The sequence below is a fragment of the Rhinopithecus roxellana genome, chromosome 14 (assembly GCF_007565055.1).
Source record: "Rhinopithecus roxellana isolate Shanxi Qingling chromosome 14, ASM756505v1, whole genome shotgun sequence".
Lineage (NCBI taxonomy): Eukaryota > Metazoa > Chordata > Mammalia > Primates > Cercopithecidae > Rhinopithecus > Rhinopithecus roxellana.
Window position 1 is genome coordinate 65,367,118 of NC_044562.1, and position 13,911 is coordinate 65,381,028.

The 13,911-nt window shown below is 47.1% G+C and overlaps 1 protein-coding gene across 1 annotated transcript in view; it reads right to left on the reverse strand.

The window, feature by feature from the left end:
* Nucleotides 1-4,231: 4,231 nt before the first annotated feature.
* The window catches only part of SAG (S-antigen visual arrestin), a 41,074-nt gene continuing 31,394 nt past the window's right edge, over nt 4,232-13,911 (reverse strand). The window contains exons 13-16 of the mRNA XM_010353142.2: nt 11,823-11,846; nt 8,902-8,957; nt 4,864-4,873; nt 4,232-4,473 (exon numbers count right to left, since the gene is read on the reverse strand). Of these exons, the coding sequence (XP_010351444.1) occupies nt 4,368-4,473; nt 4,864-4,873; nt 8,902-8,957; nt 11,823-11,846 (196 nt within the window). The 3' untranslated portion in view covers nt 4,232-4,367. The remainder of the gene's footprint in view (nt 4,474-4,863; nt 4,874-8,901; nt 8,958-11,822; nt 11,847-13,911) is intronic.

A 13,911-nucleotide genomic window follows, 5' to 3' on the forward strand; every position in this document is an offset into this window, starting at 1 on the left:
TGTATTTTAAAAAGAGAGGATTAGGCTTGGTAAAAATTATGTTCTTAAAGCAAAGAAAACTCTGGCATAAATGTTCTTTGATGATGAAGCAGCTTTTTTGTTCTCCCCGTGAGCGCACAGTGCGGTTCCCCTGGAGATCTCAGGAAGGGCTGAGACATCAACTCCCCCAAAGTGGTGGCCTGGAAGAGCACATTCCCTCCGGTGCTGCTTTATTGAATGAGTCACACTATGAATCATCTCTAACGACAGCCTGCTCCCGAGTCTACCCCACCTTGAGGGCATATCAAGGTGGCAGTAATAACACATTTCACGTCCAGCCTAATCCTTCTTTGTGGCAGGTCAGTGAAGAGGCACAACTCTTGTCAGAAAGAACCACTTCACATTGGAGAATATGAACGGGAAACTTGAAAACATGGGAATCATCCAATTTTTACCCTCAACTAGGGTCATGATTGACATTTGGAGCAGCACGTTTCTCCATTGCATGTGACATAGAGCTTCTGGTCTCCAAGCATGTGAAAACCAAAAAACCACCACACACATTTCCAAATGTCCCCAACTCCCACCCCGCACCTGCCCTACTCCTCAAAGATCAGTGAATGCGACTCAGTCCTGTGAAATTAAAGTGGAAGGAAGAAAGGTTTTTTAAATGTTAAAGGAATAGAAAACAGACACCCTAAAAAGAAATTACACAGGTGACAAAATTGCAGAGAACTGAATACACATACAAGTACAAGTCCAGTTGTGGAGATCCGAGATGAGCAGACCGGACCCATGTCGATACCCCGGTGTGATACTGCACTATAGCTTTACACGATGCTGCCACTGGAGGAAATAGGGTAAAGGGTTCCTGGGGTCTCTCTGTATTACCCCTCACAACTGCATGTGAATACGCAATTCTCTCAATGAAAATTTCTTTTTCTTTTTTTTTTTTTTTGAGACGGAGTCTCGCTCTGTTGCCCAGGCTGGAATGCAATGGCACTGTCTGGGCTCGCTGCATTCTCCATCTCTTGGATTCAAACGATTCTCCTGCCTCAGCCTCCTGAGTAGCTGGGATTACAGGTAGCTACCACCATGCCTGGCTAATTTTTTTGTATGTTTAGTAGAGACGGGTTTCTCCATGTTGGCCAGGCTGGTCTTGAATTCCTGACCTTGTGATCCGCCCGCCTCGGCCTCCCAAAGTCCTGGGATTACAGTCATGAGCCACCACGCCCGGCCTGAAAATTTCGATGGAAAAAAATAGCAAGGGCCAAGGGCAGTTGTTGAACCCTAACTGCTAATCTCCCTCCCCCGACTCCACCAAACTCTCCTACTTCCATTCAGCACCATACAGTGGGCAAAGGTCTAGTTACAGACTGAGGGACACTAGCATTTAAGCCTTGACTCTCACCAGCTGTGTGACCTTGTGTAAGGTACATAACCTCTCTGAACCGCAATTTCCTCATCTAAGGAATGGGAATGATGCTACTGATTTATAACTACTACTGGAATGGTTAGACGTCAGATGTGAAGTACTTGGCACAAGGTAGAAGCTACATCAGTGGCAGGGATCCCCCTTCTCCAGCCCTTCATTGCTGGTTGCAGAACTTTCTCCATGCAGCACCTTCAGCTGCTCTGTACCCCGTTTCTTGCACTGCACCTGTCCCAAAAACTCTGGGCCATACATTCAACCTACACATAGACTTCCTGCCTCCTGATACCAAGGGACACTGCATGCCAGTAGACAGCCCCACACATGTGCAGGCTGAGCTGAGCCAAGCTTCCACTTTCTGCTTAGGGCAGCTGGCGGCTCGCTTCCTTCCCCACCTCCCTCCCCAGCGTGGCCAGCTGCAGGCCATAAACAAGCCAACACCTGGAGGGCGTGTCCAGACGTTTTGGCACCAAAATAACTAGGAGGGCAAGGGCTGTTCTGACCTCTGGTCTCCAGAGAGTGGTCTTCCAGCCCCTCTCTCCGGCTCTCTCACCCACATAGTTCCAAAGGTCGGGCTTATTAACGTCCACCCTGACTTAGGATGTCCTGGGGTCAAGCAATGCAGGAACCAACGGGCTGGACCTTGCACCAGGCACCACGGGGCAGAATCCCAGGCCCTGGGCTAGCCCAAGAGCTCTAACAGGAGCCAAACACAGCAGCCTGTGTACTGTGGCAGAGGGCAGGGGAAGGACTCAGTGCAATGGGGAACAGCTTTGAGAATCCTCAGAGGAGTGTGCCATCCTGGCCGTCCCTTGCCTGCGTGCCCTGAGGGGAGCATGGGTTAAAATGGTTATGCACCATTGCCTTAGCACAGAGAGAAAAAGAAGGAGGAACTGTGTCTGATCCTGCTAACCCACAGCCTGAAGGACCAATCTGTAGTCTAGTGTATTTTAAATCCTCCTCCCAATGCCAAGATGCCTGAGTCAACACACGGGTCCACACCTCGTTTTGTCTGGGATCCCATCCAAGCTTCCCAAGTGGAGCCTCCTCATCTAAATCCCAATCTGCAGGACCCAAACAGCTGGAATCCTGCTCAACAACCCCAGATGTTGGGAACCTTCATGTGTATGGAACCCATGCCCTGGCCAGCCCTCTGTCGCCACATTCCATCCCAGAAGGCCGAGCCATGTGTGCTCCCCATCTAGAAGTGAGGGTCCCCATCACAGAAGGCACCCTCTGCCTTCTGTGAGTGGGTTGAACTGTGGAGGAATCTCCAACCCCCCTTTACCCTGCTCCCTTAAAGCATGGACCAGAGATGGACCAGAGCCTACGCATCCCCAACCTCTCCTTGGCCGCCATGAGCCTGTTCAGTATCTATGCCATCAGCAGCAGGCCCAGTGGGTACCTCAGGGCAGGAAGGGACCCCACAAAGGAAAGGCCCCTGGTATCACCTCTATTATTCCTCCTCCACCTGCAGCTCACCTTCCTCCCTGACATTCAGAGTGCTCTCCCCTATGCCTTTCATGCCCAATCTCAGTGAAGCACACACTAAGCCCACGTGACTCACAATCAACCCCTTTTTCTGGGATTCTCCATCTTCAGGGCTGGGCTCTGCCATCGCTGGCCATGGGGTGTTGAATCTCCCAGCCAAAGCTGAGCCAGTTGGATTCTCCTTCCCAATAACTGCCCACTGGGACCAAGAGACGCAGAGCTGGGAGCGTGTGGTGCGGAGCCGCATGAATAGCCGCCCCGGAGAGTGGGTCCCTGACCCCTGGAGCTTCTCTGATTCCTGCTCACCCCAGGTGCGGCAGCTCAGGTTCGTCCTTCAGTTCTCTGACCAAACCGGGGTCCTCCCACAACATTCCTTCTCCCCACCTTAAGTTGACCAAATCTGATTTTGTTTCTTGTGTTGAATAGATCTTAACCAACAACCCAAAGCTCAAACAGGCACCTGGACCCAAAAGTTGAATCAGTAACCAAGAGTATTTTTGTCCACAGGTGTTCTCTGCCCTGTTTAACTTGGGAGGCTCTTTAGGGCCTGAAAGTTGGGACTGGTCAGGTAATTAGAAACATACACACCAGGCCAGGCCCGGTGGCTCATGCCTGTAATCCCAGCACTTTGGGAGCCCGAGGTGGGTGGATCACCTGAGGTCAGCAGTTCGAGACCAGCCTGGCTAACATGGTGAAACCCTGTCTCTAATAAAAATACAAAAAATTAGGCGGGCTTGTGGGACGTGCCTGTAATCTCAGCTACTCAGGAGGCTGAGACAGGAGAATCGCTTGAATCCGGGAGGCAGAGGTTGCAGTGAGCCGAGATCATGCCACTGCACTCCAGCCTGAGCAACAAGAGCGAAACAAGGAAGGAAGGAAGGAAGGAAGGAAGGAAGGAAGGAAGGAAGGAAGGAAGGAAGGAGGAGGGAGGGAGGGAGGGAGGGAGGGAGGGAGGGAGGGAGGGAGGGAGGGAAGGGAGGGAGGGGGTTGGGGGGAGGGAGGGAGGGAGGGAAGAAGGAAGGAAGGAAGGAAGGAAGGAAGGAAGGAAGGAAGGAAGGAAGGAAGGCAGGCAGGCAGGCAGGCAGGCAGGCAGGCAGGCAGGCACTGTTTCCAGAGAAACACCTCAGATTGGGACTCCTAGGAAAGCCCCTGGATGCACCAAGGGCCCCACCTGGTAAGCACATTCTGTCCCTCATGGGCCAGTGGTGAGCCCTTCTGTGGAAGGCTGGCCTCCCCTCACCAACCCTCTGACTCCAGGGGCCCTAAAGGTGGCAGCTTCTGTGTCATGTCATCAACTCGGCCTCCCCAACAAATCAACCAACTCATGACTCAGAGGAGAACAAACAAGCTTTATTTCTCAGAAGAGGACTCATCCTTTCATACGTAGCATAACTCCAAAGGGCTAAACTGTGGGGCTTTGCACTGGTAACTACAGGTCATTTTCCGGCATCCTGAACTGACATCTTCACTCATCAACGTCATTCTTGTCTCTCTTCCCCTCCTCAGCTTCTCCTGCATCTTTCAGATTATGCCGAGCAAACTCCTCAAAAACTAAATTTGCATCCTGGTAACTAAAATAAAACAAACAACATTTTGATCATTGCACGCCCTTTGAAGCTGAAACTGAAACAAGATCCTTGATATTTTTGCAACAAAGGAACTGATCAAGGTTTTCCCCATGATAGAACCTGGGAGCACGTCATTTTCCTCAAGGCTCTGTTTAAAATTCCTTTAACTAGCACCAGTGGGAGAAAACAAAGGCACGCACAGAGTGGGCAAGCCCAGCGTAACGGTGCGCGCGTGCCGTAAGCACTAGGGAGCAGACGGGAAGTAGCAGATGTGCCTCCTGAGCCGGCCAGAGAGCTTGGGATATGTGAAAAGACTCAAAGAGGGGTTTGTGCTGGAGGAGAAGGTCCCAGGGCACAGGGCAAGTCAGGGCCACATTCAAGAGGCTCACTCACCTTTCCTTAGCTGTAAGCAGTAATTAAAGGGAGGCAGGGAAGAGGGAGAGAGAGACATTTGTTAGTATAAATTCTATATCATAGCTGTACCTAGAAAATGTCTCCCTTTTAGGTGACTTTACGGTTTGAGAGATAAGGCCTAGATACAGGTAATTCAGGATCACTGCGTGTAATTCCTGCCTCCCTGCCTTTCCCACTTGAACAGCTTTTCTCCTTGCATTTTATTTTATTTGAGACTGAGTCTCACTGTGTCACCCAGGCTGGAATGCAGTGACACGATCTCTGCTCACTGCAACCTTTGCCTCCTGGTTTCAAGAGATTCTCATGCCTCAGCCTCCTGAGTAGCTGGAATTTCAGGCATGCGCCATTACGCCTGGCTAATTTTTGTATCTTTAGTAGAGACAGGGTTTCAGCTATGTTGGCCAGGCTGGTCTCAAACTCCTGACCTCAAGTGATCTGCCCGCCTCGGCCTCCCAAGTGCTGGGATTACAGGCATGAGCCACTGCGCCTGGCCTCTCCTTGCATTTTAAATCACTGCTTCCTTTACAGTGTGCCACAACCCTCACCTCCTCAAATGAAACCCTCCCAGTCTCACCTCTAGGATGCTTTCCCTGATCAGCCTTGCCCCCTCTGGTGTCGCTTCTCCTTTCTTATTATTTATTTATTTATTTATTTGAGATGGCATCTCGCTCTGTTGCCCAGGCTGGAGTGAAGTGGCACAGTCTTGGCTCACTGCAACCTCTGTCTCCATTCAAGTGATTCTCCTGTCTTAACCTCCCAAGTAGCTGGGATTACAGGCGCCCACCACCACGCCTGGCTAATTTTTGTATTTTTAGTAGAGATGGGGTTTTACCGTGTTGGCCAGGCTGATCTCGAACTCCTGACCTCAAGTGATCCACCTGCCTTGGCTTCCCCACCTTCCATGTCCTCTGGACCTCATCGAGGTCAGGGTTGCCAGGGTGCCATGAGCATGTGCGCCCTGGCACCTCCATCTGTCAGGCTTCAGAGGGCTGAGACCTGGGACTTGACGTTCACCAGCACCCCAGGGCTGGCGTGTGCATTAAAGCTTGAGGACCAACCCCTAGTCACAAAGTTTTCAATTTCTGTTAACACATTGATTTTGTTGTTGTTGGGTTATGTTTTCACATGTGTTGTATCCCCAGACTAACTGCTATTAATTTGAATGGTTTTTGTTCTTTTTTAGCTTTCTGCCCACCTAGTTTTGGGGAGCACAGTGGCAATTTGATGGTGAACCCCTGCTCTTGTCTCTGGTACCCACCTGGAAGTGGGTCCCTCTGGGAGGGACTGTCTATGAGGGTCGCTACGTACAGGGGCCCTAGAGAGGCCAGCTTGTCAAAACATCCCCTGGGCAAGAAATGCCCTGCAGCCCACAGTGCTAAGCGAAGAAATGACACTAAGTGGGACCGTCCGCCTTGCAGAGGTAGACAACGAGGATGAATCAAATCAGCATCTTTGGATTCAGTACAGATGCCCTTGACAGGGGACAATACAAACTTGGTAGCATGTCACAGCACTTATTACGCACAAACTGCTTGGCCCCCAGGCTCCAGCAGGGTTTAACTACATATAGCTTATGCTTTCTCTGCTTAGAATCTTACCAGCCTAGACTCAGGGAGCCGAGAACTAGGCAGAGAAAACAGGAGAGATGGCATTTATCTCTAGAAATCTCATCTATCTCATATCTATCTCATATCTCTAGAAACCATGGGGTGATTTGTCTTAACCTTTGCACCCAGAAATCTCACAGTACAAAAGATCATTGTTTCATCCTGACATTGTGATATGTTCGCTGTTAAGGTCATAATGACTGGAACGTGAAAGTTGTATATGGAGAAAGAATTTTTAAAAATTAAGTCAGGCTGGGCATGGTGGCTCATGCCTGTAATCCCAGCACTTTGGGGGGCTGAGGTGGGCAGATCACCTGAGGCCAGGAGTTTGAGACCAGCTTGGTCAACATGGGGAAAACCCATCTCTACTAAATATACAAAAATTAGCTGAGCATTGTGGCACACACCAGTAATCCCAGCTACTCGGGAGGTTGAGACAGGAGAATCACTTGAACTCGGGAGGCAGAGGTTGCAGTGTACCAAGATCGCACCACTGCACTCTACCCTGGGTGACAGAAAGAGACTCTGTCTTAAAAAAAAAAAAAAAAAAAAAAAAAAAAAAAAAAAAAAATTAAGGCATAAAGTCTACTCAAATTCCAGAAAACAACCCAACATACACTATGACATATCCTCAAGTGACTATCTTTTTAATGTGCTTGAAAGGAACCAGAAAGCATCTTAATCTCACACCATTAAAAAGTAGTATTTTAATGACACAAGCATAAATGAATTGAAAACATATAGCTAGACTACATTTTTCTCCGAGGGACGGTTTTGGAAAAGTTCATTGAGGGTCTGAATCCAAAATATTTGGAAAAGCTACTTTGAAACAAAGTACTGTTGAGACAAAACCTAAAATGAATAGTGGGGGTTCATTCTAATGTTTAAATGGCATTTCACTATCAATATAGAAAAGCGATTTGTAAAGTATGAGAAAAATAAACCCTGCTTGTTTATACCACTTTTACTTAAAATATCCCTTATTCCTATACTTGTGGAGAGGTCTCATTTAGACATATCTGTTTTTCTTTCCTGTCAACTAAGCTGCCTCAAGGTGAAGAAAATGTTTCCTTAGAATTTCTGAGATTTCACCTATATTACTTGCTGCTTCATTTACCTTTTTAGAAAGAGAATGATTGAGATCAAATTCATATACCATACAATTTACCTTTTCACAGTGGACAGTCTAGTGGTTTTTAATATGTTTTCAGAGTCATACAACTATTGCATAGTTTCGTATCCATACAAGAGCCAGTAGATTTACAATTCAACTGAGCTGAGGTGTCAGGAACCCAGCCTGACCCTCTTTTCTAGTATTTTCTGTATTCTTATCATAACTGCCACTGTCAAAAATAGTTATCTTGAGGCCGGGCGCGGTGACTCACACCTGTAATCCCAGCACTTTGGGAGGCTGACGCGGGTGATCACCTGAGGTCAGGAGTTTGAAACCAGCCTGGCCAACATGGTGAAACTCTGTCTCTACTAAAAATACAAAAATTAGCCCGGTGGGGTGGCAGGAGCCTGTAATCCCAGCTATTCAGGAGGCTGAGGCATGCGAATCACTTGAACCTGGGAGGCGGAGGTTGCAGTGAGCCGAGGTTCTGCCACTGCACTCCAGCCTGGGTGACAGAGTGAGACTCCATCTCAAAAAAAAAAAAAAAAAAAAAAAGTTATCTTCAGCCAGGTGCAGTGGCTCATGCCTGTAATCCCAGCACTTTGGGAAGATGAGGCAGAAAGAACACTTGAGCTCAGGAGTTCAAGACTAGCCTGAGCAACACGGCAAGACCTCATCTCTACTAAAAATCAAAAGCATTAGCTGAGGGTGGTGGTATGTCTGCAGTTCCAGCTACTTCAGAGGCTGAGGTAGGAGGATGGCTTGAGCCCAGGAGGTCGAGTCTGCAATGAGCTTGATCATACCACTGTACTCCAAACTAGGTGACAGAGTGAGATTCTGTCTCAAAAAAAAAAAAAAAAAAAAAAATCTTTTAAATGCCTGTTAATGCTTTCAAATGAAACATGAGGCCTTTCGTTTCCAAATGAAATGCAAAATCCTTGTGCTTTCAAATTGAGTTTTTACCTAAATCATCTTTAATTCTAAATCCAGGTCTGTTGACAGCAGAGCTTCTGCTCTTAAATCATTCTTGATAAAACTTCATGAGATTGTCCCCATACAAGAGCAAGGATGCTACGTCTTGTAGACTCCAGCTGAAGTTGGATAATCTACCCAGCTCAGTGCTGAACAGATGGGCTCTCCCTTTCCCGCAGACTATTCGCCTTGTAGATGACATGGAACCTCTTATACCTGGCCACTTCATGCTCTAAGGTGTGGTCAAGAAAGACTAGAAATACATCAACAATAAATCTTCAAGTAGTACATAATTAAAGAAAGCCAAAAAAGGACAAAACTGACCTGGGTCCTCAGGCTGAGGGTGCATGAGGCGGAATGGGACCTCAGTGGCGACTTCACTAGAAAAAAAGAACGAAGATTGGTGTGAACACACACACACACAATTATAAGTAACACAGCACAGACCTATGACTGCGGAGATTCACAAAAGATCCCCAGGCCCAAGCTGAAAGACAAGACAATGCAGTGGGATTTTTTTTTCTTTTTTTTGACATGGAGTCTCGCTCTGTCAGCCAGGCTGGAGTGCAATGGCACAATCTTGGCTCACTGCAACCTTCACCTCCTGGGTTCAAGCAATTCTCCTGTCTCAGCCTCTCGAGTAGCTGGGACTACAAATGCATGCCCCCATACCTGGCTAATTTTTGTATTTTTGAAAAGTAGAGATGGGGTTTCACCATATTGGCCAGACTGGTCTCAAACTCCTGACCTCAGGTGTTCCACCAGCCTTGGCCTCCCAAAGTGCTGGGATTATAGGCGTGAGCCACGACACCCAGCCTGCAGTGGGATTAAAAACAAAACAAAACAGAAATGGTCAAGTAGAAATTGGAAAGGTTCCAGAAACTTCACTTACACAGGCACGGCCGAGGCAGCTAGTCTATTTAGGTCTCCCTTACTCCTGTTTACTAGGTATGGTGACTTGATACTGTGAGTGGGGAAGAGGTGAAATCCTGAAGAAACAATTTTTTAAAAATACTCTTTGCAACACCATACACCATGTTTCATATGTTAAAATTTCTGCAAGGCTGGTATGTTGCTGGCTGGGCACAGTCTCTTGCTACAGAGCAGAACGGAGACAAGCAGGATCCACTGAATTCCAAAAGCTGAAGGGCTGTGGGGCGACTTGCAATTTACATAAAACAAAGGAAGGAAGTAGAAGGGAAATTTAGAGAAAGGACAAATGGAAAAGTGGAGAGAGGGGATGAAAGAAAGGGTTACTCCTCACTTCACCCAGGACCCAGGGCCTTCTACTCAAGGCTTACCTCCAGCCCAAGCACCTCTTTTTACAATGAAGCCACCCTCATCAGACCCAGGAGCAGATGGGTCTAAAAGAAAAGGTGGAACCTGGGCTCCAGGTGAGGGAAGGAGATGAGAAGAGTTGGGATGATGGAGTACATAAGCTCAATGCTTGTCTCAAACATTTCTTAACTTGCTACTGCTTCGTGCATAATTTAAAAAGGCAGCCGTCACTATTTGCAATACCAAAAGGTAGAAACAACCCAAATGTCCACCGTCAGATGAATGGGATAAACAAACTGTGGTATATCCATGCAATGGAATATTACTGAGCCATAAAAAGGAATGGAGTACTAGTACATGCTACAACATGGATAAACCTCACACTAATGACACTATGCTAAGTGAAAGAAACCAATAACAAAAGGCCACATATTGTATGAACCCATTTACACACAATATTCAGAACAGGCAAATCTATAGAGATAGAGAACAGATTAATGATTATGTCAGAGACTATAGGGAGGGAAAATGAGAGTGACTGGTTAATGGGTATGACATTTTCTTTTTGGGTGATAAAAATGTTCTAGAACTAGATAGTGGTGATGGTTGCATAACAGCATAAACATATTTAATGCCACCGAATTGTGCACTTTAAAATGGTGAAGGTAGTCCAGGCGCGGTGGCTCAAGCCTGTAATCCCAGCACTTTGGGAGGCCGAGACGGGCGGATCATAAGGTCAGGAGATCGAGACCATCCTGGCGAACATGGTGAAACCCCGTCTCTACTAAAAAATACAAAAAAAAAAAAAAAACTAGCCGGGCAAGGTGGTGGGCGCCTATAGTCCCAGCTACTCAGGAGGCTGAGGCAGGAGAATGGTGTAAACCTGGGAGGCGGAGCTTGCAGTGAGCTGAGATCCGGCCACTGCACTCCAGCCTGGGCGACAGAGCGAGACTCCGTCTCAAAAAATAAAAATAAAAAAATAAAATGGTGAAGGCTGGGCAGGGTAGCTCACGCCTGTAATCCTAGCACTTTGAGAGGCCGAGGCAGGTGGATCACTTGAGGTCAGGAGTTCAAGACCAGCCTGGGCAACATGGTGAAACCCTGTCTCTACTAAAAATACAAAATTAGTCGGGCATGGTGGTGTGAGCCTGTAATCCCAACTACTCGGAATGCTGAGGCAGGAGAATCGCTTGAACCAAGGAGGCAGATGTTGCAGTGAGCCAAGATCATGCCATTGCACTCGAGCCTGGGCAACACAACAAGACTCCATCTCAAAAAAATAAATAAAATAAAATAAAATGGTTAAAATGGTAAAATTTATGCCAAGTGTGTGGTGGCTCATATCTGTAATCCCAGCACTTTGGGAGGCCAAGGCAGGATGATCACTTGAGGTCAGGAGTTCGAGACCAGCCTGGCCAACATGGTGAAACCTCGTCTGTACTAAAAACACAAAAATTAGCCAGGTGTCGTGGCACACGCTTGTAATCCCAGCTACTCAGAAGGCTGAGGCGGGAGGATCACTTGAACCCAGGAAGTGGAGGTTGCAGTGAGCCGAGATCACGTCACTGCGCTTCAGGCTGGGCGACAGAGTGGGACTACGTCTCAATAAATAAATAAATAAATAAATAATAAATAAATAAATAAAATAGTAAATTTATGTTATGTGTATTTTACCACACACACACACACACACAAGCTGACTGCATGGAGTGTGCCAGTTTTCTAGGTGTGCATATGTATGTCCTTACACAGGCATAGGTCTAGCTGTGGTTCCAAAGAAATGTGGTCCCAAAGAAATGCCTATGAGCCATGGTTCTGTGATGCATCTGAAGGCAAAGCATCATTCCTAACACCTCTGAGCACAACTCTGAGCACAAAATGGTTTCACCAGAAATCATTTTGGAGCCCCAGGTTTGCTGCCTTTGATATTTTGAGAAACAAGCAAACAGGAAGGTGAACAGGCTTACCTGGAGGTGAGCTCTCCCAGAAAGCTAGAAAACACAAAATAAATGCCTGTCGTAACTGTCACAGTGGTAACGCAACCCTTTCCCATGATTCAGAGGCAGGACACAGCCCAGCTCTCATGGTCCTTGCACCCGAACTCACAACGTCCAGGGTCTTTGCATCCCTTCATGTTCAACTTCATTCCTGCTGTCTACCTGTGACTTCATCTCTTTCTCAAGATGATTAGTTTAAAAGGGGCTGGGCATGGTGGATCATGCCTGTAATCCCAGCACTTTGGGAGGCCGAGGCGGGCGGATCACGAGGTCAGGAGATCGAGACTGTACTAACTAACATGGTGAAACCCCATCTCCACTAAAAATACAAAAAAAAAAAAAAAAAAAAAAATGTGCCAGGTTTGGTGCTGGACGCCTGTAGTCCCAGCTACTCGGGAGGCTGAGGCAGGAGAATGGCGTGAACCCAAGACGCAGAGCTTGCAGTGAGCTGAGATCGAGCCGCTGCACTCCAGGCTGGGCAACAGAGTGAGCCTCCATCTCAAAAAAAAAAAAAAAAAACAAAAAACAAACAAAAAAAACCAACCCCATCTCTACTAAAAATACAAAAATCAGCTGGGCATGGTGGCAGGTGCCTGTAATCCCAGCTACTTGGGAGCCTGAGGCAGGAGAATTGCTTGAACCTGGGAGGTGGAGGTTGCAGTGAGCTGAGATCATGCCACTGTACTCCAGCCTGAGTCTCAGAACAAGACTCTGTCTCAAAAAAAAAAGTTGGTTGGGCGCAGTGGCTCACGCCTATAAATCAGCACTTTGGGAGGCTGAGGCAGGCAGATCACTTGAGGTCAGGAGTTCGAGACCAGCCTGGCCAACACGGTGAAACCCCGTCTCTACTAAAAATACAAAAATTAACTGGGCATGGTGGTGTGCACCTGTAATCCCAGCTACTCAGGAGGCGGAGGCAGGAGAATCACTTGAACCTGGGAGGTGGAGGTTGCAGTGAGCCAAGATCATGCCACCGCACTCCAGAGTGAGACTCCATCTCAAAAAAAAAAAATGTCAAGGCCTAACATTCAAGGTAAATCACATGGGTTATTGTGAAATACCTGCTGGTTGCTTTCCTTGACTGCTAAAAGAAACTCCACCCTGTTTTTAGATCCTTTTATGCACTATCCACTGTGAGAAATTTAAAAAAAAAAAAAACACTATAGTAACGAAAAATGCAAAACAGACCCATGTTCTACTTTGTTAGAAATTTGGGAAACTGTTTTTTTTAAACCTTTATTTTATTCAAGGGAATTTTTTTTTTCTTTTTTTTGAGACAGAGTCTCGCTCTGTCGCCCAAGCTGGAGTGCAGTGGCGCAATCTCAGCTCACTGCAAGCTCTGCCTCCCGGCTTCACGCCATTCTCCTGCCTCAGCCCCCCGAGTAGCTGGGACTACAGGCTCCTGCCACCACACCCATCTAATATTTGTATTTTTATTAGAGACGGGGTTTCACCTTGTTAGCCAGGATGGTCTCTATCTCCTGACCTCGTGATCCGCCCGCCTCGGCCTCCCAAAAGTGCTGGGATTACAGGCGTGAGCCACGGCGCCCAGCCAGGAATTCTTCACTACTTAGAAGTGTGAAACCTAGGCACAGACTTGCCTTTGATGGCAGAACTACCCAAAGCTTGTCCAGGTAAAAGGCCACAGTCTTTGGCAATGGAACTTGAAACAAAAATGAGAATTCAAGTTCTTCCCTTTTGGTAAGATTAAACAAATGGAAGAAATTGGTTTCACATGAAAATGAAAGTGGAACCCTGTTCCCTTAAAACTCTGAGATATTGGCACTCTTGTATGAAAAGAAGACTCCTACGCCCTGTGATTACATGTGCGAGAAGGCAGGGGAAGGTCCCTACTTTATGGATCGATACCTTCTAAGATGCAAATACATGAGGATTTACTGAGTTATTTGACAGCAGTTATTCTTTTCTGAAGGATAACCTTTGACTAATCTTCATTCTTGCACATCAACTTCCACCACATGCACACATGCACATGTATTTTTGCAAAGTGGAGCTAAGAGTGCATACATTTCAGAGTCTGCTTCTCCACTCTTTCCCA